Raw genomic sequence first — 27,321 nt, 5'->3', positions numbered from 1 at the left:
ACTGAGTTCCAGGAAACTCCTGTCAAACAGCACTGTTGGAGGTACCTTCACCAGAAGATCTGCAGTGCTTCAAGAAGGCACTTCACCACCACCTTCTCGGGATGAGCAATAATGTCACGAGCATAAAAATCGCTGGAATACTGGAGAAAATTTCCACGTTTAAGGAATTCCAGGAAAAGGCTGTAAGTGTGCATTCAGTTTATGTTCTAAACAGAAGCTGATCAGATAGGATTTATTTAATTACTTAAAGGCTTTGACAGGCAGTGGATGAGGTTACAGCATGACATTTAGACTCCATTGCACTGAAGGTCTATTGAAGGATGGCTGGGTGTTTTGGTTAGTCCAAGGATATGGAGGCAGCTTAGGGGACAAGGGTCAAGCTGCTCCCATGAATCTCACTGTTCCATTCCCAATTTCTAGTCACACAAGATGTTCGGGTTATCTTTCCTGTAGGTCTTATATCTGCAAAGTCTCTTGTCAAAAATTATTTCGCAGCTGTTGGAGACATCAGGAGGTTGAATGTACCTAAAGGGAGAGGAAAGGAGACACTGGGTTAGTGATCACACTTGAAGTTACATTCCACTTATCTACATAGTAATCTAGGAAGAGATTTGACTTTCTGTAGCACAGCGTCTCTTTCAGGACGCTCCAAAGCCTTTGACGTGTGTTGTAATGCTGCAAGTATTTATAGAGGCATAGAAAAACATAGAGCACTACAGCACAGAAACAGGACCTTCGGCCCATCTAGTCAGTGTCAAGCGGTTATTCTGCCTAGTCCAATTGATCCAGACCTGGACCATAGCTCTCCACACCCCTCCTATCCAAGTACTTACTCAAATTTCTCATCAATGTCGAAGTAGATCATTTCCACTTGCAGCTTGTTCCATACTCTCATCATCCTCTAAGTGGAGAAGTTCCCCCTCAGGTTCCCCTTTAAATATTTCACCTTTCGCACTTAAGACACAGCATGACCTCTAGCTTAAGTCTCACTCAATCTTTGTGGAAAACGCCGAATTGCATTTACACCTCCCCATAATTTTTTATTCCTCTATCAAATCTCCTTTCCTTCTCTTATGCTCTACGAAATAAAGTCAGAACAAATTGCCCTGCTCCCATTCAAAACAAAGGCATAATCTCTACTTTCAATTTAACTTTCTGGATCTGAGTGTCACTCTGTCGACCCTTACCAATATTTACCAATGACCATAGAAAGCATTCTATCTGGATGCATAAAGGATTGGTATAGTGACTGCTCTGGATGTGACTGCAAGAAACTGCACGTGTTTTGGACACAGCTCAGCACTTCACAGCAACCAACCTCCCATCTATGGACTCTATCTACACTTCTCACTGGCTCAGTGTAGCACCCTACTCACCCTGGATGTTCTCTCTTCTCCTCTCTCCCACTGGGCAGAAGATACAAATGTCTGAAAGCACATACCACCAGGCTCAAGGATAGCTTCTATACTACAGTTATCAGACTTTTGAATGGACGTCTTGTACAATAAGTTGAACTCTTGACCTCACAATCTACCTCATTATGATCTTGCATTCTATCGTCTAGCACACTGCACTGGCTCTGATAGCTTTTACACTTTATCCTGCATAGTTATTGTTTACCTAGTTCTACCACAATAATCTATATGAGCAATATGCAAGGCAATTTGTTCACTGTATCTTAGTATTTGTGACAATAATAAACCAATACCAATACTTAATCCAAGGTCACAATTTATTGCCTTTAAGAAGATGAAATGACCTGGTGCAGCCCTTTTGGTGAAGGTTCTGCCACTGTGCCATTGGATGTGGAAGTCCATGATTCAGACCCAGCAACAGCAAATGTTTAGGTGAGTGGCGGAACCTGGCATGAGTTGACAGGAGTACGGAGAACACTAAGTAGAATGAGTATAGGTTACTGTACAAGAAGTCCATTTGGCCATCTGATTTCTGAATGGACATTGAACATAAGGATGCTGCATGTGAATTTCTGTTTTTGGACTACTCATTTAATTTAAATATTATTTATGCTCTTCAGGATTCCTCAAAATTCTGGGCTCCCCCGTGAATCAGCATTCTCCAGCAGTTTCTGTCAGAAGCCAGCTGCTGCAATTCATATTTGCCTGAGAGAGCTGCTGCTTAAGTTGGTCTTTGTACCCCTTGTGTGGGGCACCACGATCTCTCTTGCCCTGAGAGAGTTCTCCGTGGAGTACTGCTTTCAGTGACCTGAAGTTGTTCATGTGAGACATGTAGTTATCACGTGGTCAGATAAGTCTATATATATATATATATATATATATTTACTGTAATTCACAGTTAAAGATTAACTAATTTCACAACATATGTCAGTGATATTAAATTTGATTCTGATTCAAGAATCTGATATCAATGGGACAGAAGCTGCCTTTGAACCCAATGTTACATTCTTTCAGGTTCTTTTCTATCTTCTGCCCGATGGGAGAGAGGAGAAGAGAAAATGCCCAGGGATGGGAGGGGTCTTTGATTATTGTGGCTGTTGTACTCAGGCAGTGACAAGTGCAGAGAGAGTCCATAGAGAGGAGGTTAGCTTCCGTGATGTGCTTAGTGGTGTCCACAACTCTCTGCAGTTTCTTGCGGTCATTTACAGAACAGTTGCCATGCCAACCTATTATACAACAAGCTAGGGTGCTCTCTATGGTACATCGATAAAAAAAAATTGCACACATAACTCCAGTGCTGTCTCATATCTCTCCATGTTTCCTTCGACAAAAAGATCCAGGTTCGAAACTTCCAATGTCAGGTGGGTACTATAGTGGTTTGAGTTTAGCATCACATTCCAGGTTTACCCCAAACTACATCATAAGATCTCTTTCAGTGACCATGGTGGATGCTCCAATCTTAGCTGAAGTCTTGTGAGACAGTAGAACTAACCGTTGCACGACTCTGATTTCCTTATAGGCTATAGAAAGCCAAAACGTGTAAACAACTTTATTTTGACCTTTTGGGCAGTAGATTGTAATGTGACCTAGTCATTGGGCTTCATCCCAAAGTAAGAAGTAACTTCCCTACTTTTAGCTTGCACTGATCTTTATTTTGTATCTGAGTGTGTGGGGATCCCCAGGATTAAATTAATAGGGTTTACTGAAGATTCAGTGTCACTCAACCCTGTTACTTTGAGTTCAGTAGTGATTTGTTTTTCGTGGTCCCAGCTTGGGTTTAACTTTCTGGGTTTTTTTTGCCTTCTCGGTATCTAGGCTTTTTTTTGGCGTTTTATGAACTGAGATAATGAAATGCGTGTCACTATCTGGTTATGCTGTACTTATGTGGCAGTGGGGAAAATTTTCCTCTTGTTGCTTGGGATTCTGTGTCATGTGACCCTGACACTTTAATCTGACTCACGTCTCTGTTAACCAGGTCCAACACTTGCCTTTATTGGGATCTTCCTCCTCCTTATACAAGGTTTATGGTTATGAATATGGGGTTATTACTTACGTTTGGTGTCGGTGGTATTGGAGAATATGAATATTATGGAGTATAAAACTTAATGCTAAAAACTATGGTGTGTTGGTATATGCTAGGGAGAGGTGGCTGGGAGCGGTCGCCAGTTGTGAAGTTGCTGTGTAACCAAAACTGTGTGAAATGCTAAAAGACAATGATGTGTCAATATATGCTAATCAGGTATCCAATTGAATGTAGATACAATATGTGTTAATGAACAGTAACTCAGGGATCTTTGAACATGTCGGCTGTGTAACTAAAGCAATGTAGAGACAATATGTGTTAATGAAAAGTAACTCAGGGATATTTTGCTTTGAACTTGTCTGCTGTGTAATTAAAGCTATGTAGTCAAGACTAGAACATGAATAAGTCAATAGGTAAAAACAATAGTAACGGATGTACTGTGATATGCACCGCTTGGATATGTTAATGCAGCTAAACCAGGTTTGCTTTAAAAAGCGGCTGTATCCGAGAATCGGGAGGCATTCAGCGACTAGCTCAATGACTGTCTCAACTTTGATTTGCAAATTAAAGTTTAACCCTTCTTGAAGAATTTTCTGCGTCTCCTGGTCATTTGAAAAGCACGAAAAACCACAACATAATTGGCGTCACGAACAGGATCGGGCAGAGACCCGCAGAAGGGAAACGGCAGATTGGGAACGCTTCCCGGTCCTCTAGGGACCCCCACAAGGCTAACAGAATTATGGGTGCACCCAAAACAAAAGGAAAGTGCTTTTTTGCGACAATTTGGACTAAGAATTCTGTTGGCTTTGAGGAGGTCTTGGAGTCTCGGAAGTGTGGAACCGCTGCCAAAGGGTCTCTCCGGTCCAAAGAATCTGGCAGAATTGGGGGTTAACGGAGGAGGCTCAGAGGATTGCTCAAGAACACTGCAGTGAGGGTAAGTACAAATAAGTTAATACGTTAAAAAAAGTCCTCGCGGTTACCGCCTTGAGAGAAGGGTCTGCTCGGGCGAGGTGTTAGAATAGAGTTAGGGAAAAAAGTCCTCGCGGTTACCGCCTTGAGAGAAGGGTCTGCTCGGGCGAGGTGTTAGAATAGAGTTAGGGAAAAAAGTCCTCGCGGTTACCGCCTTGAGAGAAGGGTCTGCTCGGGCGAGGTGTTAGAATAGAGTTAGGGAAAAAAGTCCTCGCGGTTACCGCCTTGAGAGAAGGGTCTGCTCGGGCGAGGTGTTAGAATAGAATTAGGGAAAAAAGTCCTCGCGGTTACCGCCTTGAGAGAAGGGTCTGCTCGGGCGAGGTGTTAGAATAGAGTTAGGGAAGAAAGTCCTCGCGGTTACCGCCTTGAGAGAAGGGTCTGCTCGGGCGAGGTGTTAGAATAGAGTTAGGGAAGAAAGTCCTCGCGGTTACCGCCTTGAGAGAAGGGTCTGCTCGGGCGAGGTGTTAGAATAGAGTTAGGGAAAAAAGTCCTCGCGGTTACCGCCTTGAAAGAAGGGTCTGCTCGGGCGAGGTGTTAGAATAGAGTTAGGGAAGAAAGTCCTCGCGGTTACCGCCTTAAGAGAAGAAGGGTCTGCTCGGGCGAGGTGTTAGAATAGAGTTAGGGAAGAAAGTCCTCGCGGTTACCGCCTTAAGAGAAGAAGGGTCTGCTCGGGCGAGGTGTTAGAATAGAGTTAGGGAAAAAAGTCCTCGCGGTTACCGCCTTGAGAGAAGGGTCTGCTCGGGCGAGGTGTTAGAATAGAGTTAGGGAAAAAAGTCCTCGCGGTTACCGCCTTGAGAGAAGGGTCTGCTCGGGCGAGGTGTTAGAATAGAATTAGGGAAGAAAGTCCTCACGGTTACCGCCTTAAGAGAAGAAGGGTCTGCTCGGGCGAGGTGTTAGAATAGAAGTAGGGACAAAAGTACATTAACAAGAGAGATAACATGACAGGTAAAGGAACAGCAGTAGAGATTCTGAGCAAAAAATTCCCATTTTTTCAAAATGAGATCACAAAAACTTCAGAAAAATGGGAAAAAAGAACCAAAAACCTGGTCACAAAGTGGCCAAAAGAAGGAACATTTGATGTAAGTTTGTGCGAAGAAATGGAGGAACTAACTAAAAAGTACAAATCAAAAGATAAATCTAAGAAAAGGGAGCAAAAAAGAGAACAAGAAATGGAAGTGCTAAAACTCTTTAGAACGGAGGGAGAAAGGCTGAGGAGGACAGGTAGAATATTGATTGCAAGTGAGAAAGATACAGAGGTGCTGGAGAAACTGTGTGTGTGTGTGTGTGTGTGTGTGTGTGTGTGTGTGTGTGTGTGTGTGTGTGTGTGTGTGTGTGTGTGTGTGTGTGTGTGTGTGTGTGTGTGTGTGTGTGTGTGTGTGTGTGTGTGTGTGAGAGAGAGAGAGAGAGAGAGAGAGAGAGAGAGAGAAAGGTACAGTGAGAGGCTGGCAACAGAAAACCCCCCTCCCTATAATGAGGAAGGAACCCCTAAGCAGTGCCCCCTGCTAACGGGAACAGTAAACATGCAGGGAGAAGTACAGGTTTGGGATAATGAGGAGGAGAAAAAACAATATGAGAAGGAAAAAGCGACGATATGGCAGGAGATGCAGGCAGAAAAGATAAAGATAGAACAGGTACAGAGAGAAATGCAAGAACAGATTGAACGGATGATATACTTGAGGGAGGCGAAGGAATATGAGGAGTACCGATTATACCATAGGAATAAACAGACTAGAGAAGGTGACTCATTTGAGGAGCAAGAGTTAAGTGGAGAGAGAGAGAGGGTGTGAGAATTTATGGGGAAGAGGTAGAGGGCAGAAGCCTAGAAGGACAGAAGGAGGCAGTAGGGGAGCGGCTTGCGGAAGTAGAGAGAGAGTCAGGTAAGTTACAAAAATGGGATTACCAGGAGAGATGCGAAAAATATTCAAGGGGCCCACCAGGCATTGAATCAAGACAGAAAGGAAGGACTCCACAGGGAGACTGAGGGAAGAGCAGAACCCCGGAGACATTTGTGTGGGAGGCAGTAAAGACATACCCAGAGACAGATGGGGAGTCAGGGGAGGAGGAAAGCCAGGGCAGGGGGGAAGGAGGAGGAAGAATGATGCCGTTGTTAGTTAAAGGATCAGGACAAGTGCAGTATATCCCTTGGGGATCCCAGGACCTAGAAGGGCTGAAAAACACTCTGCACAATTTACATGAAGGAGCAGGGAAATGGATGAGAGCCTTTGAGGAAGAAACAGCAGGACGATTATTGGCTATGGGAGATTTGAAGGCACTGTTGATAAGGTTGATGGGAACCTCCAAATTTAACGAACTAATGGAAATGGCTGGCATAGTAAACTCGAACGACCCAAGAACTGATGGAGACGGGTTTGACAGAGTGAGGCAGAGGGTATGGCAGGCCCTCAGAAAGCTTTATCCGCCCAAAGTGGACCCCAAAGCCTTAAAAGGGGATCCACTGGGAGACACTGAAAACCCAGCAGCCTACGTAGAAAACCAGTTGAAAAGGTGGAGACTGGAGACTGAGCAAGAGGTGGAGAATAGCTTATTTATGACCTCACTGTTCCGACATAGCATTTTGGATGCAATGCCACCACAAGTAAAATCCAAACTGGAGGAGGTGGTTGGGTTAACGTCAAAGACCCCACAAGAATTTAGAGACCACGTAGTCCATGCCGTTGAGAAATACCGGAAAGACAAACGAAGGTTGACTGAGCAGCAGGAAGAGGTGCAAAGAAAGTTAACACAAATGCAGCTCGAAGAACTCAAAAAGAAGGAAAAAGAGAAAAATAAAAAGATGCTGCCAACAACCACCGGTTCGAGTACAGCCATCGAACTGGACAAAACACTGCTATATGGAGGGGCCGATCATACTGTAAGACAAGGGCTGGAAAACCCCATGCCAATAATTAACTTTGAGGGAGCATCCCCACAAATGTTCTATCAGGAACAAACTAAATTCAAACAGCCCAGACAGGAGTGGAAGTCCCAAGGAGGGGGACAGAGGAGCTATGGGCAAAGGAGACCAGTGAGAAGACAGTGGGAAAGAGAGGTAGAGAGATTGTGCTGGGAATGTAATCAGCCAGCCACAGTATGCCCTTCACCTTCCCATGTCAGGAAAGTTTATTAAGACGGTAGGGTTATCGGGAAAACACAGTTAACACAGTGCACGGCTCCAGTGCGGTTGAGAATGGGAAGTAAAGAAATTGTTTTGCCGGTGCTAGTACTTAAAGGAACTCCGATTAATTTGTTAGGCAGAGATGCCTTGTTGAAACTGGAATTAAAATTAGAATGCACCAGAAATGGGCTGAGTGTGAAAAGAGCAGGGGTTCAATTGATAGTGCAAGAAGACAAGAAGGCTAATGCCTTTTGGATAGGAGACATTGCAGATCAGATTCAGGAAACCTGGGAAAAATGGAAAAAGGGCATGCAGGCTCTATTACCTAGGGCTGTAGTGCCCAAATCTGAGCTACATTGTACAGTGATTTTTGACGAGACTCAGAACAGGGAGTTAGAGGAGCGGTGGCACCTAGAGGTATGTACCCAAAAGCACCTGGAAGGGGAGGCTGTGATGATTGGAAAGCAAGGGGCAGCTCTACAAGTTAAGTGGAACACCTTTTTAGAAAAATGGTACAGGATACCGGAGGCTGCGCCCCACGTAACATTGGTGATAAATAAGGGATATCAGTCTAAAGACTTAGGACCTTTAGTTAAGAGTGCTGAAACCGTAACAGTGTGGAGGAAAATCACGCCAGAGGTGTGGATATCAGAAGACAACAATTGTATTAAAATAATGGTAAGTGTAGATATGGTAGGGACAGTGAGAGAGGTCGAAATAACTCCCCAACCACACATGCCCTTGCTGGGAAAGGAAAGAGGCCAGCAGAAAGATAAAAGGTTAGATGAGTTGCCGCCTATTCTGTGGTCACAGCATGACGCGGACGTAGGGAAAATAAAAACAGCTAGTCCGGTGGAAATAAAGCTAAAGAGAGGAGCAATTCCACCCAGGAGACCACGATACCCACTAAGACCAGAAAATAAAGAAGGAATAGCGTCGACAGTGCAGGGGTTGCTTAAATAGGAGTGCTTAGTATTTGTTTGCATTTACCTACAGAGGCGCCCAGTATACCTATACCAGAATGCCGCAAGGATTTAAACATTCACCACACATTTTTAATCAGGTATTGAAGGCAGACCTAGAGGGCATGCCGTTGGGAAGTACATTGTTACAATATGTGGATGACCTGTTGATTTGCTCCCACAGCGAGGAACAGTGTAAGCAGGACACTGTAACTCTGTTAGAGAAGCTAGCGCACGGAGGACATAAAGTATCCAAAAAGAAACTGCAATTCTGCACGCAGCAAGTGGAGTACTTAGGCAGGGTAATATCCAAGGGAGTGAAGGCGATAGCACCAGATCAGATTGAGGCAATAGCTAAGGCCCCAAAACCCCAGACTGTAGGGCAGATGATGACATTTTTGGGAATGGCAGGGTACAGCTCAGATTGGATAGGAGAATATGTTGAGATTGTGGCACCTTTAAGAAAGATAATGAAAGAAGCAGGACATACTAATTTAAAGAACGGCTTACAGTGGAATGGAGAGGCGGAGATAGCTTTCAGTACTATTAAGCAGGAATTGCAGACAGCACCACAAAGTAGCAGAACTGCTGGAAAAAGGGAAATTTGTGTTGACACCAGCCAGGATAGCAGCGTATCAGATGCTATTGACATTTCCTGACATAACTATACAGAGATGCACTACCAGTAATATAGCCGATTTTGTCCCTTTAGACTATGAAGGAGAACCCCATGATTGTGTAGGGAAGACGATGGCATTTGCCAAATTGAGAGCAGATTTACGGTCAGAACCACTAGAGGAGATGGATAAAAAGGTTCTGTTCGTAGATAGCTCTTGTTATAGGGATTATGATGGAAATCACGCAGGATTCTCAGTGGTGCAGCAGGATCAGTCGAGCTATCAGATTATTAGGATGGAGTCCTGTCCCCAACCGTGTTCCGCCCAACTAGCAGAACTCAAAGCTTTGACAGCTGCGTGTGAAATGATGGAAGGTAAGAAAGTAGACACCTATACTGATTCAGCATATGCTCACGGAGTATGCCATTTGTTCGGGGCAGTGTGGACGCAGAGAGGTTTTTAAAAAAAAAGTAGCGGAGCTCCCATACAACATTGTCAGCAAATTCTAGACTTAATAAAAGCCATAATGAAACCTAAAGCATTGGCTGTGGTCAAATGCCAGGCACATAAAAAGGGAAACGATGTAATAACAAAGGGAAATCAAGCTGCAGACGAGGCAGCTAGAAAAGCGTCTGGATGTATGTCAGCCGTCATTGCCCCCCAGGTAAGCCTAACTCCAGAACCTGACGTGGAGGACCTAATTGAAATACAAGGTAAGGCAACTTTGGCAGAACAGACAATGTGGAGAAAAAGGGGGGCCAAGCAGAACCCGGAAGGCTTGTGGAGCACGGAAGACGGTTTGTTGGTAGCGCCCACCCCTCTACTGACGATTCTGATTTCAGAAGCACATGGGATGGACCATTGTGCAAAGGGGGAAGTGATAAGGGAAATAAAGAAGGATGGTTTTTGGTCACCTTTATTTACAGGCTTCAGTGGACTTTGTCTTGTCACAGTGTGAGGTATGCGCACAAAATAATGTTCGGAAGGGAATTACAACCCCAATAGGCCACATTCCTGTACCTGAAGGACCATTTGAACATTTAGTGATCGATTATGTAGACATGATAGAGACAGTGGTAAAATTCCTGACAAATGAAGTAATCCCCAGGTTTGGAATACCTACAGAAGTTAGCTCAGACAATGGTTCAGCTTTTATCCAGAAAGTGGTCAAACTGGTACTACAGGCGCTGAGGATAAAGCAAAGGTTTGGATGTGTATACCGCCCTCAGTCGCAGGGCATAGTAGAGAGAATTAATGGAACCCTGAAAGCCAAATTAAACAAAATTGGTGCAGATACTAAACTTAATTGGGTCGATGCTTTACCGTTAGCATTGATGAGTTACCGCATGCAAACTAATCGAGTGACATGCCTGACACCGCATGAGATGCTCACTGGGAAGCTATCATACCTGTGATAGGGGTAAGCAAAAATGTTGAATGGATAAACTATATATACTACAATCAACAGAGATTCATCAACTACACCGATGATGCACTGGAGGCCTTAAGGCAACAGCTAGCTGCAACTAGCAGGGTGGCGTGGCAAAACAGGTACTGGTTTGGCTTTTGGCAGAGAAAGGGGGTGTGTGTGTAATGTTTGGAGACCAATGCTGCACTTTCATACCGAACAATACTAGCCCAGAAGGGTCTTTCACCAGAGCAATGGATAAGTTAAGGAATCTGCGGACGGAGGTCCAACAGAATGCAGGGTTCGGACATCAGTTCTTTGATTGGTTGGAAAGTAGACTCGGAGGATGGGGAGCATGGATGACTAAAGTAGCAATAACTGTCAGTATTGTGTTGTTGAGCTGTGTGCTTGTGCTGTGCTGTTTTCTTCCTTGTCTCAAATCTTTTGTAGTGCGTACTGCAACCAAACAGTTTCCGATGCTCGTGACGATTGCTGAAGCTGGCGTAGTGGAGACAGAAACACTGGAAATGTATCGTTACAGCCTACAACACCTGCAGGATGAACAGGAGCAGAACGACAGTGTGGGAGCAGATTGTAAGGGCTTTTGAGTCTTTTTCCCTGTCTCAGGTACAAAGGGACAGGTTTTTGGCTCAGCGGCCCAGGGTAACAGGGAGAGAATACTTTGAGGTCTTGGCGCAGGAAATTTTAGTTTAACCTGAGATTTGGGAATAAGTGCTTGAGTTTATTGGGGCTTTTGTGCGCAGACTCTTAGTCTTCTCACTGTGTGAGTGTGAGACCCAGAGGGGTCTCAAAGGGGGAATATATTGGAGAATATGAATATTATGGAGTATAAAACTTAATGCTAAAAACTATGGTGTGTTGGTATATGCTAGGGAGAGGTGGCTGGGAGCGGTCGCCAGTTGTGAAGTTGCTGTGTAACCAAAACTGTGTGAAATGCTAAAAGACAATGATGTGTCAATATATGCTAATCAGGTATCCAATTGAATGTAGATACAATATGTGTTAATGAACAGTAACTCAGGGATCTTTGAACATGTCGGCTGTGTAACTAAAGCAATGTAGAGACAATATGTGTTAATGAAAAGTAACTCAGGGATATTTTGCTTTGAACTTGTCTGCTGTGTAATTAAAGCTATGTAGTCAAGACTAGAACATGAATAAGTCAATAGGTAAAAACAATAGTAACGGATGTACTGTGATATGCACCGCTTGGATATGTTAATGCAGCGAAACCAGGTTTGCTTTAAAAAGCGGCTGTATCCGAGAATCGGGAGGCATTCAGCGACTAGCTCAATGACTGTCTCAACTTTGATTTGCAAATTAAAGTTTAACCCTTCTTGAAGAATTTTCTGCGTCTCCTGGTCATTTGAAAAGCACGAAAAACCACAACAGTGGGGGGGGGGGGTGATTGTAGAGGTTAGGGTGTAGGGGTTACAAGCCTTTTAAACTTGACAGGTATCAAGCATACACAATTAAAAATGCCAATTAAATGGAAAATAATTCCAGATTTTAAAGGACATGGAAATTTCGAACTAATAGGACCTGCATTCTTGTCCTTAGGAGTCAAACGTGTGTGACTTACTCTGTGCAGCATATCGCAGTGACCTTCCCACAGTAGCAGGAGTAGCAGTCGTCACCCTTCCACATAGAGCCAACGCTATGCGAAATTCCCTTTTCCAAACACTCTGCAAACAAGAGATCTCACTGTCAGACACCACTGGCAAAATCAGAGCCCGTCTCAGATCAGGGTGGTTGATCGAGATTCAGTCGTCGGATCATAAAGATCAGAGCCCGTCTCAGATCAGGGTGGTTGATCGAGATTCAGTCGTCAGATCATAAAGCTAAGTAGCTTAGAAACAGGCTCTTTGGCTCAGCACAAACACTAAAGATTCTGAAGATGCTGGACATATTGAGCAACACACACAAAGTGCCGGAGAAACTCAGCCAACTCAGGATGTTCTCTCTTCTCTCTCCCACTGGGCAGAAACTACTGTTATGTTTTGTAACTTCAGAAACTAATTGAAAGAAAGCCCAGGAACTTGTGTATAGTTTTAACCTTTTGTTTCTTTAGTGAGGCGCTCACATATGACTTGGTGCCATAATGACATATGCCATTCTCGTGCTTCTTACACATAATCCATAATGAACTATGTAAGCAAAGAAAGAAAGCTCAGTCAAACAATATATTCACAGTATTCCTCAAATATTACTGAAATATTAAATATGCTCCATTCCCTGCTTAGCTATAAATTCCAACTCTATACAGAATGCAGCTCAACTCAAATATGCAATATGTTTCTCTCTAGTCATCTATATACACAGTCTACCATATAATACAACTACTATATATACTGTACATCCACAGCATAGCAAATTTTAAATTGTCCCATTAAGGGCTAAAGATTTAGTTGCTGTGGAAGTTTTCTTACTCTTGTGGGATAACGTCCTTCCTGACAAGGGGGATCACTCTGCTTGGCCGATGAGACGTGGTCATAAAACAATCTCAGGTTCTGGGGCCTCCTCCGTGGTGGTTGTAGGAGTTGACTCTGGGACTGCAGAAAGTGGTTCTGACAGCTTTGAGCACCTTTCTTCTCCAACATTTGACTCTGCTCTCCTCAACTGATCGATGTGTTGTCTCCAGATGACATCAGCCGTACTCTCAATGAGAGTAGTCCAGTTCTGCCCTTAATCTTTCCAAGTACCCACTTTTGATCACCTCTGCAGTCCGTCACCAGGACTGCTTGTCCACACCTTGCTTGCGAAGCCCACAATTTGTCTCAGCTGTTTGTCCTGCATACTCCTGAGATTGGGTTTGAGTAGCCCCACGTGTGAGCATAAGGGGTGACCCGGGAACAGCATAGCTGGAGAGTTGTTGTCTGCGCAGTGTGCTGCATTGCAATATGGAAGGAGGGAATTAGCGAGCTTTTGATTCAGTGTCAGGTTAGTGCGTCCTGCCAACGTTGCTCACAGTGTGTTCTTTAGACTCTGGACAAACCTTTCTGCCAAGTCACTGACTAAGTGTTCTGAAATACCAGCCCTTGAGAACAGCCTTCTCAACATATCAACTGAGTGCAAGGCTGTAGTGGAGGCCATCGGGAACACTTCTGCCCAGTTTGTAACTGCATCCACTACTACCAAGAAATTTGTGCCTTTGAGTGTTGGCGCGTGGCCTAGTGGATAAGGCCTAGTGATCTGAAGGTCGCTTGTTCGAGCCTCAGCTGAGGCAGCGTGTTGTGTCCTTGAGCAAGGCTCTTAACAACACATTGATCTGCAACGACACCGGTGCCAAGCTGATTGGGTCCTTGTGCCCTTCCCTTGGACAACATCGGTGGCGTGGAGAGGGGAAGTCTTGCCGGTCTCCCATACAACCGTGTGCAGGCCTGCGCTCTGGAAACCTTCCAAGGCGCAAATCCATGGTCTCATGACACTAACGGATGCCTATTATTATTATTATTATTGTGCCCTTGAATGGCCTGGCAAAATCTGCATGAATCCTAGGCCATTAGCAGGGATGGAGAGCTGATGGCAACTTCTGCTCGTGCTGACAACCTGAACAGTGCACGGCAAGCTGCTCAATCTGCTGATCTATCCCTGGCCACCAGACAAAGCTTTGAACCAACGCTTTCATCTTGACCATGCCTAGATGCCCAGCGTGCAGCTCCTCCATCACTTCAGCCCTCAGCTTGGATGGTGCAACAACTCCCAATCCCCACATAAAGCAACCACTGTCAAGGGCAAATTCATCCTGACGCTGGTAAAAATGGGGAATCGGATATTTTTCTGCACACTTTGGCTGGCCATGCAGACCTGAGACAGTGTTGGGTCTTTTCTGGTTTCCCTTTGGACCATCTCCACTGTAATAGGGAGACAATTGATTTGCATTAAGGAGAATGTGACAAGAAGGGTGTTCCCTTTGTCAAGTTTTCAGGTATATCCTTTTCCAAGGGTAAAGAGGATAGTCCATCAGCATTTCCAATACTTAGTTATCCTCTTGAATTTGATCCTGTAATTGTGCCCTCCAAGAGACAGAGCCTATCCCTGCATTAGTGCTGCTGTTAGTGAAACATCTTTCTGTGGATTGAAAATGAACACTAGTGGTTGATGATCAGTAACAAAGATAAACTCTCTCCTGTACAGGGAGTGGTTAAAACATTTTACACCCCAAACCAGACTCAAGGTCTATCTGTCAATCTGTGCGTATCTTTTCTCTGCACCGGTAAGAGAGCATAATGCAAAGGCTATGGTGTGTTCGCTTCCATCACTCATAACGTGACATGACTGCACCCGTACCATTAGGGGAGGCAATAACAGGCAAGCTTCACTGGATGATGTGGATCACAATGTGTGAGAACAGTGTCTGGCATCACTATTTCTTTCGTCGTTTGGAAAACCAATTCACACTTCTTTGTGCACTGCCATTTCTTCCCAATCTGCATTAATGCATTCAAGGGGTGGAGCGCAGTAGCAAGCTTTGGCATTAACTGTTAGAGTTATTGACAAAACCTAAAAAAGGACCACGCATCCTTTGACTTTCAGGCATCCACCATTGCTTGAATTTTCTCAGCACACTTGTGTAATGCTTGTGCGGCAATAGTGCGACCAGAGGAGCAAAGGATAGTGCCAGAGGTCGACTTCTTTGAGATCATCTGCAAGGCAGCTTCAATTCTTCTCTTTAATGTCTCTTTTTTTTTCCTTTTCAAGGTGGCTGAGGTCCTGTCGGAGTCCGTGATCTACAGCTGCGCTCAAACTGCGGGTCAATATGGCAGTTAGTTTCTGCTTCCAGAGCTTGCCAAGTGTCTTCAGTCTCTCCAGGAATGGCCTGGAAGACATGTACCTTTGGGGCCTTGGTGATGCTGCCCTGTGGATGATTTAATTCCTTGCCAACTGGAACATTGTGGAGATTATAACATCAAGACAGCAGGTGCAGCAGTCGGAGGCCTCTGCACTCAGGGGATCACTTTCTGGAGTCCGGTGAACTCGAATAATCTTTGCTTCAGATTATAACATCAAAACATCCATCTGTTGGTTTCTCTCTTGCTGTGGAAAGAGGACACCACTCTTATCCCTTGTTAGTGAGCGAGAGAGCATGTGGCGTATCAAAGTGCTGGGTTATGGACTGCAGTTTTTGATGTACTGCAGATCATGGTCTCTCTTTGGGGGCTTTGCTATTGCTTGCTTAGTGGGTCGTGGGTGCAAACTTTTGTCATTCATGTGTTTTTTACATGTAACCCATAGGAGAATGCTTAATCAAACAATCAATTTACTATATTACTGAGAAATTAAATAAACTGCAGATACAAATTCCTTTAGGACCATAAGACATAGGAGCAGAATTAGGCCATTCAGCCCATTGAGTCTGCTCCACCATTTCATCATGGCTGATTCTGGAATCCACTCAACCTTATACAGTATACCTGTGTGTCACCATAACCTTTGATGCCCTGGCCAATCAGGAAACTATCAATTTTCACTTTAAATATACCCATGGTCTCAGCCTCCACAGCTGTCTGTGGCAGAACATTCTACAGATTCACTACGCTCTGGCTAAAAAAAAACTCCTTGCTACCTCTGTTCTAAATGGTTGCCCCTCAATTTTGAGGCTGTGCCTTCTAGTTCTGGACACTCCCACCATAGGAAACAGCCTCTCCACATCCACCTAATCCGGTCCTTTCAACAATTGGTAGGTTTCAATGAGATCCCCCTGCATTCTGCAGAGAGTACAGGCCCAAAGCTGCCAAGCGCTCCTCATACGTTAAACCCTTCATTCCCGGAATCATCCCTGTGAACCTCCTCTGGACCATCTCCAAGGACAACACATCCTTTCTGAGATATAGGGCCCCAAATTGTTGACAATGCTCCAATAATAGTGTATTTTAAAACCTCAGCATTAGCTCCTTGTTTTCATATTCTATTCCCCTTCAAATGAATGCCATTTTCCTTCTTTACCACAGACTTAACCTGTGAATTAAGCATCTGGGAGTCTTGCACAAGGACTCCTGAGTTCGTTTGCACCTCTGATGTTTGAATTTTCTCCCCATTTAGACAATAGTCTGCACTTCTGTTCCTTTTACCAAAATGCAGTATCATACATTTCCCAACACTGTAGACCATCTGCCCCTGTTTTGCCAATTCTTCCAATTTGTCTAAGTCCTTCTGCAACTGCGTTGCTTCTTCAGCACTACCTACCCCTCCACCCATCTTTGTATCATCCGCAAACCTTGCCACAGAGCCATCAAGTCCATCATCTAAATCACTGGCAAACAATGTGAAAAGTAGTGGTCCCAATATTGACCCCTGAGGAATACCACTAGACACTGGCAGCCAACCAGAAAAGGCCCCCTTTATTCCCACACACTGCCTCCTGCCTGTTGGCCATTCCTCTGTCCATGCCAGCATCATTCCTGTAAAGCCATGGGATTTTATCTTGTTAAGCAGCCTCAAGAGTGGCACCTTTCAACTGCCTTCTAAAATCCAAGTAAATGACATCCATTGCCTCTCCTTTGTCCACCCTGCTTGTTACTTCTTCAAAGAACTCTGATTTGTCAGGCAAGATTTCCCTTTACAGGAACTATGCTGACTCTGACATATTTTATCATTAGTCTCCAAGTACCCTGAAACCTTATCCTTAATAATGGACTTCAACACTTTCCCAACCATTGAGGTCAATGGTTGAGGAAAATTTCTTTTCTTTTGCCTTCTTCCCTTCTTATTAGCAATTTTCCAGTCCTCTGGAACTATGCCAGTATCAAATGATTCTTGAAAGATCACAAACAACGCATCTTATCAATGCAGCCATTAAGCAAGAACTACCTGGCTCAAAGATCACCAGCTTCTATAATCACTGTTATCAGACTCTTAAGTATACCTCTTGTATGATATGTTGGATTCTTGACCTCACAATCTGCCTTGTTATGGTCTTGTTCTTTATTATTCACGTGTTCTGCACTTTATTGGTAGGTTTACACTTCTTTCTGCACTGTTGTAGTGTTACCTTATTCTGGATGAATGAACTATGTAATGATTTGATCTGTATAAGCTACATGCAAGACAAGTGTTTCACTGTATCTTGCTACATGTGACAATAATAAACCAACAACCAATACAGGCAGCATCTATGGAGGGGAATAAGCAGTCAAATCCCGATGAAAGGTCTGGCATCTCCAAGTCGACTATTTATTCCCCTCTATAGATGTTGCCTGAGCTGCTAAGTTTCTTCAGAATTTTGTGTGTGTTGATCTTCAGCTCACTAAGTTCATGTTATCCCACAGGCACCCATTTACACTAATCATGAAATAAACCCTATTTTCTTCTCTCCCTCAGATTCTTCCACTTGTCTATGTCTGCCCACGTCAAGATTCAAAATTGCTTATTGTCATTCTACGTTAGTGTGAAGAAACGTACAATGATTGTTACTCTGGTTCAGACACTCCATAAAAAACATAATAAGTGTGAAGAATACAATAACAAAAGCACAATAAAAATAAATACCCTGTACTTCAAGTAACTTGCATACAGCAGCCTCTTTATTACGGGACACGAGTAAATGGCTTTTTAACGGAAATAGTTAATCAGCAAAACATACGGCAGCAACTCAATGCATAAAATCATGCAGACATAGTCAAGAGGTTCAATTGTTGTTCAGAACAAACATCAGACTGGGGGAGAAATGTGGTCTAAGTGATTTTGACGGTGGAATGGTTGTGGTGGATGATTTGACTATCTCAGCAACTGCTGATCTCCTGGGATTTTCATGCACTACAATCTCTATAGTTTACAGAGAAAGGTGCTAAATCTAAAGAAAAACATCCAGTGAGGGGCAGTCTGTGGGCGAAATAGCCCTGATATTGAGAGAGGTCAGTGGAGAATGGCCAGTGGTTCAAGCTGACAAGAAGGCCACCATAACTCAAACAATCACACGTTAGTTACAACAGCGGTGTGCAGAAGAGCATCTCTGCACACCCAACACATCGAACCTTTAAGCGTAACAGCAGGAGAAGATGAAGTTGCTGCTGAGATGCTGCTGCACTCTAGTGCCTTGACTGAGTATTGCCCTGGGCTCAGACTCAACACGAAGTATCTCAGCCATTTATTCCCCTCCATTGATGCTACCTGAGCTGCTGATTTCCTCCAGCAGTCTGTGTATGTTGTTCAAAATTTCCAGCCATCTGTAGAATCCCTTGTGTCCACCTGCACTCAGACTGTCCATCGGAGTGTTATGTGTGAAGCCAAGCAGAGCTGCAGAATGGATGCTGCTAATGAGAGAGAGATAGAGAGAGAGACACACATAATTCAGTATTTTGGCGTCTGCACTGATACTGCCACGGACATTTGCTTTGATCCTGAACTGTTCGTTAACACTCCTGCTGAGAGAACAGGAAGTGGTGAAGTCTGATGGACAGGTGATACCCCATGGGGGGGGGGGGACTAAAATAGCGGGTTTGCTAAGACACAGGAGACACGCCACGAGACCCTGAAGACAGCATTGTGCCCCCGCAAGTTGGTGGGAGTTTGGAGGACCGATTCACGGGAATCGGCCAGAGGCTCACAGGGTGTAAAGGTACAGCCGGTGGGGACCTGTTGTGTGTCCACCCTTGGCTGGGTGACGGGTTCACAACGGAAGAGCGGTCGCATCTGGAACAGAGGGGTCACAGTCGGTGACCACAACGGGACAAGAAGACAATGGGTTTGCCTGAAATTTCAGCTGTATCTCTCACTCTCTCTCTCTCCAACGGTACCACAACAACTGCCTCAAACTACACTAAACTGAACTGAACTCTGCTTCACTTGAAGACTGATCATTTACCCCTAGACTTCGATAGAGCTTGGCTGATTCCTATTCCCATATTTCTGTGTATATGTGTATATTATCATTGCTAACCTGTTACATTTATATCCTTGCATTTAGTGTACTGTATTACTTAATTTGCTAATAAACTTTATTAGTTTCTAGTCATTACAGACTCCAACGAGTGTTCCATTTCTGCTGGTTTGACAACCCAGTTACGGGGTACGTAACAGGAGCGAGAAATGATGCTTAGCATCAGAAAGGATTAATTTGCCACAACCGAGTGCTTCCTGTAATTTCCATTTCCCTTCAGATTTCCAGCCTTTGCTTGTTTCCCTTTTGATCTGTACTCCTAGGTGTGAGCAGCCCGGAAGAGGCTCGATAAACCAACGGTGAGCAGGGAGGTAGCCACTGCACCCGAGTCCAAGGGCTCGCTGAGCAACAGAATGGAACTTGCACACTTGGAGAACGTGGGCGATAGTCTTGTCTGCACTGCAGCCCCCCGAAGCAGCATCTAGTGTGACTGAGACTGGATGGGCATTAAGGATCTATCCGGGAACGTGTATTCTGTCCAACATCCAAGTAAAGTCTTAGTGCTTATTTGAAATTCCTGGCAGTGAGGTATTTTGCCCCAGTGGCTTGATAGTGGATGAGGGAACCATCCCATAAGATCCATTGCGTCCTTATCCCATTATGCCTCCAGGAATTTTAATGCTTAGTGGATGCGCCCAAAGGGTATTTTTTCCACAAAGGCACAGACAGGATGAGTGGCACATTCTGATGTCACGAGGCAGGGTCGATCCTTCACAGCAAGGGGCTCAGTATGTCATCCACACACAGGATCGACAGATGCAACCATATAAGAAGGTGGAATTCAGGTCGAAGGGTACATCTGCTCTATTACCCTCCCCACTCCCTCCTGCCCCTTCTCCGGTACTTTGAAAATTTTATCCCCACAGACTTGATCCCAGATCTCCAGATGAACCAAAAGTCGGCTGGAGTCATTGCCTCGGTCTACGAGCAGGGTTTTGGTCAGAGCAAGATCAAAATGAATATCAGGGTAGTACATGGTGACAGATACATTCTTCAATAATAAATTTACTTTGGACTTTGAACTTCAAACTGTTGGAGCTCCTTGCACTCAATGATTATCAAGAGGGAACAGCCTCCCCCCCCCCCCACCCCCACAGCTTCAGTTTCTGTTTCATGTTAGCTATCTTCTCCATCCAATTCACGATGCAAATTTCAGCACCGTCAGGTAACTGGACCTGATAGTGAAGGTGAGTCTTCTGTGGCTGAACAGGAGCACAGAATGAAGAGGGAAAAACCAATAAATGTCTTCATTCCAGAGAGCCCTGAGTCTCCGAGACTGTCTGCATAAGGGAGAAGCTCACAGAATGTGCTGAAGACAAAAAGTGATATATTTTTCAGTACTTAGGTAATCAAGAGATACAGAGCAAATGTAGGAAAGTGGCACTGAGGTAAATGATTAGCTATGATATGAATGCTGATTGGTTGGGTCCTGTTTCTTCACTGGTTCTGTTTCTTCATTCATTGGGATGTGGGTATCTCCTGCAATTTCAGCATTCATTGCCCATTACCAATGAATCATGATGCAACTTTTTAAGATCTGAGTGGTAATGGAACTCACGAAGTTCCACTGAACAATGATGCAGGATGCATAGTATATTTTCAAGTCAAGGTTACGTGCAACTTGAGGTGGTTCACTTCCCTTGCACCAGCTGTCCTTGAATTTCTAAGTGGCAAATGTAATTTTATGTTGCAGAGAAGGTGATGGGAGGAACTGACAGGACAAAGGAAATTGATAGGATGGAACCAAATGACTTAATGTAGCAGATAGAGGCAGTTTTGTTTTCTGAATTACAGGTGGCTGATTGCAGGGGTGTTGGACATGCCAGGACATCAGGTTGTACCAACATAGAGATAAAAAAATAAACAAAAATCTCCTCTTCACACCCAAAATGCTGAAGGACCTCAGCAGGCCTGGCACCATCTATGGTAAAGAGTAAACAGTTGATGTTTCGGGCTGAGACGCTTCATCAGGACACCCTGCAGATGGTGCCTGGCCTGCTGAGATCCTCCAGCATTTTGTGTGTGTTGATTTGGATTTCCAGCATCTGGAGATTTCCTTGTGTTTGTGAAAAATCTCTGCTTTATCTTGGATGGTGTTGAGTTCTGGAAAATTGTTGAAGATAAGTTTATAGTGATGAGTTGGGTGTTCAGGCACACTCCTAATTCATGCCCTGTCGGTGTACACGGCCTCTGACTGTTCTTGTTCCATGCCCTGTTTATTGGGGGCTCCAGCTAAGTTTCTTATCAGTATTGTCCTTCAGGATGTCCATGGTTTTGTGACAAGGTGAGGTGGCTAGACCTCGTGTTGAAGATAGCCATCACCTGGCATTTTTGTAACTTACCACATTTGCCCATGACTGCATGTAAGTCAGACTTTCTTCACTGCGATGGAATTGTGCAGTCATCAGCATAGCAGATTCTGCAGATGCTGGAAATCTGGAGCAATATGCACAGAAAGTTGGAGGAACTCAATAGGTCAGGCAGCATCTGGTAGGGGGTTCCCAACCTGGAGTCCATGGACCCCTTGCTGAATGGTATTGGTCCTTGGCATTAAAAAGGACAGAAAACCCTGAGAGTGGAATGAACAGTCAATGCTTCAGGCCTAAACCCTTCATCAGGTTTGTAAGGAAGAGGAATAAGGAGGTGAAGGGAAGGGAAGGAGCAAAGTTGGCACTAATATCATATGTGCACAACAAGCTCTAACAGTTATTTATCTAATCACAGATCTTTATTAAATGTCGGCTAACATATCAGAGTGAAACCCCATCGCTCTCCTCAGAATAGGATGATGGGATCATTTGTGTCTACTTGAGAGGGATAACAAGGTCCTGTCTTAAGATCTCATTTGGAAAAGGCAAGTTCTGAGATTCTGAGACTCCCTCAGTACCATACTAGAAATAGTGTTCAAGTTTCTGCTGACCTGACAGTGCTGTAATGAGGATTGCTGCACTATGCACTGTGTCAGTCAGAAGTGATTCAAAACTCTTTTGTGCACTCTGGGTCAGTGACTCGAGTCCCACACTGGTCACTGAGGTCTATACTGACACTGACACTGAAATGCCACGGGCAGTGCCGTCATTTAGCTGAAACTGAGGACTAGTTGCCCTCCCAGGTGAACATCAAAAAGTTCCACAGCAGTATATCAAAGAAGCACTGGCCGCTGATACCTGGTGACCTCATGCTTCAATTGACACCATTTTTCTGATTGAAGTGAATCTGTTCATTATCACAGTGATGAGTGTTGAAGTTTGCTCTGCACATTTTAAGCAGCCTTATTTCCTTTATTACAACAATGACAACAACTGAGAGATACCTTGTTCATTAAAAAACTCATTGGGAGACCCAAAGACCATGATATAAATGCAAGGGTAATGGTGTGCAGTTGTTTGATGTTGGTGATAGCCTACCAGCTTTCTCTCTCTCTCTCCCTCTCTCTCTCTCTCTCTTCCCTTCTCACTTTCACATTTTTTCTCTTTTTTGTCTTCTTTTCCCCCCTTTCTCTATATCACATTTTATCTTTTTGTCTCTTTTTCTTCCTTTGTTCCCTTTCTCTTCCCTTTCTTCTTTTTCTCTAACTTCCTTGCTTTTTCTCTCCCTTTCTTGTTTCCATCCATTTTACACACACACACGCGTGCACATACATACACACACAATCAGATTGTTGTACTTAAGATCTGCCTTCCTTTCTTTGGAGAATAGGTGGAGGAGAGGACATTGAAGGGGTTGGGTATTTTGGAATTTGACTTACCACTCTCAGTTTTCATCACAAACTTGCAATCACCGTGGCACAAGTCAAAAGCCATCAGGAGCAGTGCGACACAGACAATAACTCTCTGCAAGAACACATGTAAGTTTCAATGTGTGACCAAATGAGACTATCTGTCACCTCCCATAACCTGCCTATGAAATCACCGTCAGCAGCTTGCCCTAATAGCTGTGTCACGAGTTCATCCCTGGCATAGTCCAAAATCAGTGCAGATTCTGAGAGACGATAAGAATATGTAAACCAGCAGGAAGGATCACATATTTCTACAACTGTACCATGGAGAGGATTCTAACGGGTTGTATCATTGTCTGGTATGGAGGGGCAATTGCACAGGACTGGAAACAGCTGCAGAAAGTTGTAAACTCAGCAAGTTCCATCATGGGCATTAGCTTCCCAGCATCAAAACCTTCAGAAGGCAATTTCTCAGAAGGGCATCATCCATCATTAAGGATCCCCACCTCCCAGGACATGCCTTCTTCTCATTGCTACCAACAAGAAGGAGGAACCTGAAGACACACATTCAGTGTTTCAGAAATGGCCTCCTCCCCTCCACTATCAGATTTTTGAATGGGTAATGAATCAATGAACACTATCCCAATACTTTTTCAGCTCTTTTTGCACTGCTTATTTAACTTAATTTTTTAATATATACATCTTATTGCAGTTTATAGTTTTTTTTTGAAATGATTATGTACCATTGCCACAACATAACACATTTCATAACATATGCCAGCGGTATAAACCTGATTCTGGGGATCTGGTTGTACTGCAGAGGGTACAGAGGAGATTTTCCAGGATGTAACCTGGAGCAGAATATTTTGTGTAAGAGGAAAGGCCAGACAGGTTGGGCTTTTTTTGTTTGGAGCATTTGAGGCTGAAGGGGAACCTAACAGAGATATACACAATAAGAGACATAGATATGGATCACAGGAAGAAACCTCATGTCACCGCACAGGTGTCTAAGTCTATAGGACATAGGTTGCGGGTAAGGGGTGGGAGGTTTAAAAGGGATCTGTGGATGAATGTATCTCCCATGCTGAAATCTGGAAGGGACTACCTGAGTGGCTGATGGAGAAGCAACGCTCACAGCATTTTGCAAGTATTAAGACAAGCACTTCAATCACCAAGGTAGAGTAGCTATGGATAAAGTGCTGGTAAACGGGCTGGTATACCTGGAAAATGGATGCTTGGCATTGACATGATGGGCTGAAGGGCTGACTCTAATGAGGCATGTTATGCTCCTCTTTCCCTCCTGTCCCGGGATCTGAGGCAATGTTCAAGGCTCCAGTGGCTGAAGTGGCCGAGTTCCTTCGACCGCTTCAGGTGATTTGGTCCCTCATCAGCAAGTGGTTTTACTGCTGAGCTCACTGGACCAGGGAGCAATTACACCCAACACTGAGGGAGACCATTTGGCCCCTTTTGTCCATTCTAACTCTCTGAGAGTGCTCCCAGTCACCTTGCTCTTACCTCCGAGACCCACAGATCTTGGAAGCTAACCTCAAAAAGAGGCCAGACAGTCCCTCAAACCTGTTCTATTACTCATGGCAGAATTTCATCTGAACTCCTTCCAGATGTCTCGGTTCCAAACCTGTTAATATGTCAGGATATGACTATTACTTTTAGTAACAGGTAACTGCGTTGCTCCAAAGAGCACTATATGAGGTCATTCTTACCCTTGGCTATTGGGTTCTATAATGTGTCAACCTATAGCTGGAGATGTGATGACCCCCTGCTGCTAGACTGTTTGAGGTAAAACTTTCTATTCTTTCTTACTTCTCTTCTAATATTTGTACATCTGTCCACTTGTAATGCTACTGTGACACTGCAATTTCCTTTGAGATCAATAAAGTATCTAGCTATCAAATTCTCCCAAAATGACGAACTGAGCTGGAGCTTTCTGATCCTTGTGGGAGAGAGCTTCGCCCATCTCACCCTTTGCAGTAAGCACTGAAGTGCTTTAATCTTAAATAGTGAGGATATTGTCATTGATCTGGTCTCACCGATCTGGATAGGAGCATTCAAACAGCCCTTCAGATCTCCCGACAGTGAATACACATTAAGAATTAGGTGGAAATACAGACTGACCTGGGCCATTATTGGTACTCTGGAGTCTTCGGTGAGGCAGTGAGATCACAGCTGGCTGTGCTAATGTCAGTGCTGGATCGGCGTCTCAGCCAATCTGCATGGATGGCAAGTTGTCCAGGAGCAAGCTTGGCTGTGCTTCTTTCAACCAAACAGAGCAACAGGGGAAGTCCTCTTCATCAGAACCTGGAGCACACTAGATGTAACATGTGTGTGTTCAGAAAAAAGTTCCTGGTATCTACAGAAAAGGACAGAGACAGAGGCAGCTCTTGGTTACGTTCCTCAAACAGTGGAAGAGAAAAAAAAATGCACTTTATATCACCCTTTGATACATTCCAAGGTACAGATCAGCCAATGAAATGCTTCTTACTTGAGCTCACTGTTATAATGCAGGCAAATGCTGAGATGGTTTGCACACGGTGCAGTCACCCACCCCAAAATGATGGGAAATTAACAACCCTGTCACGTGCTGTTGGTTCAAGGATGTCTTGCGCAAATGTCCTCCAAGTCTCCAGAGAAGCATTGGCCTTGGGATCTATCACATTCTCTCATGAAAACATTGGGCTGCATTTGACACTACATTTATAAGACAGTAGCACTCTCTTACAACCTCTTGGGAGGATCAGCCTGCATTCTGGGCAAAAGGGATGGTGTTTCACCCTGAACAACACACAAAAAGCTGGAGGAACTCAGCGGGTCAGGCAGTATCAGTGGAAGGAAATGTAAGTTTAAGGTTTCAGGTCAAGACCTTTCATCTGAGGAAGCAGAGAGTCTGCAGAAGGACTGGGCAGCTGAGAATAACGGGCAAAGAAGTAGCAGATAGAATATAGTGTAGGGGAATGTAAGGTGATGCACTTTGGCAGAAGGAATAAAGGCATAGACTATTTTCTAAATTGAGAGACAATTTAGAAATCAGAATTGCAAAGGGACTTGAGAGTCCTCTTGTAGGATTCCTTAAAGGTTAACTTACAGGTTGAATCAGTGATAAAGAAGGCAAGTGCCATGTTAGTTTACATTTCAGACGGACTGGAATATAAAAGCAAAGGAGTAATGCTGAGGCTTTATAGGGCATTGGTCAGACTGCACTTGAGAGTATCGTGAGCAGTTTTGGTCCCATTATCTAAGAGAAGATGTGCTAGCATTGGAGAGTGTCCAGAGGAAGATCACATGAATAATTCCAGGAATGAAAAGGTTAATGCATGAGTTGCATTTGATGACTCTTGGCCTGTTCTTGCTGGAGTTTAGAAGAATGAGGGGCATCCCATTGAATATAGAAAGGTATAGATGGAGTGGATACAAATAGGATGTTTTCGGCAGTGGAGGAGTCTAGGGCTCAGAATAGAAAGACATCCCTTAGGACAGAAATGTGGAGGAACTTCTTTAGCCAGAGGATGGTGAATCTGTAGAACTCATTGCCACAGATAGCTGTGGAGGCCAAGTTATTGGGTCTATTTAAAATGGAGGTTGATAAGTTCTTGATTAATCAAGATGTCAAAGGTTACAGGGAGAAGGCAGGAGAATGGGATAACATACCAGCCAAAATGGAATGCAGTGCAGACTCAATGGGCTAAATGGCTTAATTCTGCTCCTATGTATTATGGTCTTATCTGGACTGAAAGACAGAGGGGAGAAAGTCAGAATAATTAGCTGGAGGGAAGGGTGAAGCAAGAACTGGCTGGTGATAAATGTTGAATTAAGTATTCCCTGTTTTGCATCTCCCTTGGTGTGGCAATAGGGGCCTTATGGATCTGCTGCCTTCCAGTCTGCTGGGCCTTGAGAGAAGTTAGGCAATTAAAGGTGAGATCTCTGCAAGAAAATATAGGATCATCTCATAAGATGTTCTGATCCTCTTCAAGACATTACTTTATGAAGCCAGAGTTGCTTGCAACAGGTGAGTGATGCATTTTTGAGCCCTAATTTGGGAACATTGTCTTTTATAAGGGCTCCCCAGTCAGAAGGAACCTAGTTTAGAATGCATAGGGTTCTTGATGGGAGACAATCTTTCAGTAAGAAGCAGAGGGCTTTAAGACCTTCTTGATGTTGGATGGAGATGTACAAAGGCTGG

The 27,321-nt window shown here is 44.2% G+C and overlaps 1 protein-coding gene across 1 annotated transcript; it reads right to left on the bottom strand.

Annotated features, from left to right (window-relative positions):
* LOC140739225 (beta-microseminoprotein-like) lies at window positions 1-25,358 on the bottom strand. The gene is made up of 4 exons (XM_073067358.1): window positions 25,260-25,358; window positions 23,157-23,241; window positions 12,113-12,215; window positions 1-525 (listed from the first exon to the last, which is right to left on the bottom strand). The coding sequence occupies exons 1-4, from the start codon at window positions 25,266-25,268 to the stop codon at window positions 417-419; spliced, it is 306 nt and encodes a 101-aa protein (XP_072923459.1). The 5' UTR covers window positions 25,269-25,358; the 3' UTR covers window positions 1-416.
* Window positions 25,359-27,321: the final 1,963 nt, after the last annotated feature.

This window comes from Hemitrygon akajei, chromosome 1 (assembly GCF_048418815.1).
Source record: "Hemitrygon akajei chromosome 1, sHemAka1.3, whole genome shotgun sequence".
Classification (NCBI taxonomy): domain Eukaryota; kingdom Metazoa; phylum Chordata; class Chondrichthyes; order Myliobatiformes; family Dasyatidae; genus Hemitrygon; species Hemitrygon akajei.
Note: the sequence above shows the minus strand (reverse complement) of the source record. Positions and strands in the feature narration are given on the sequence as shown.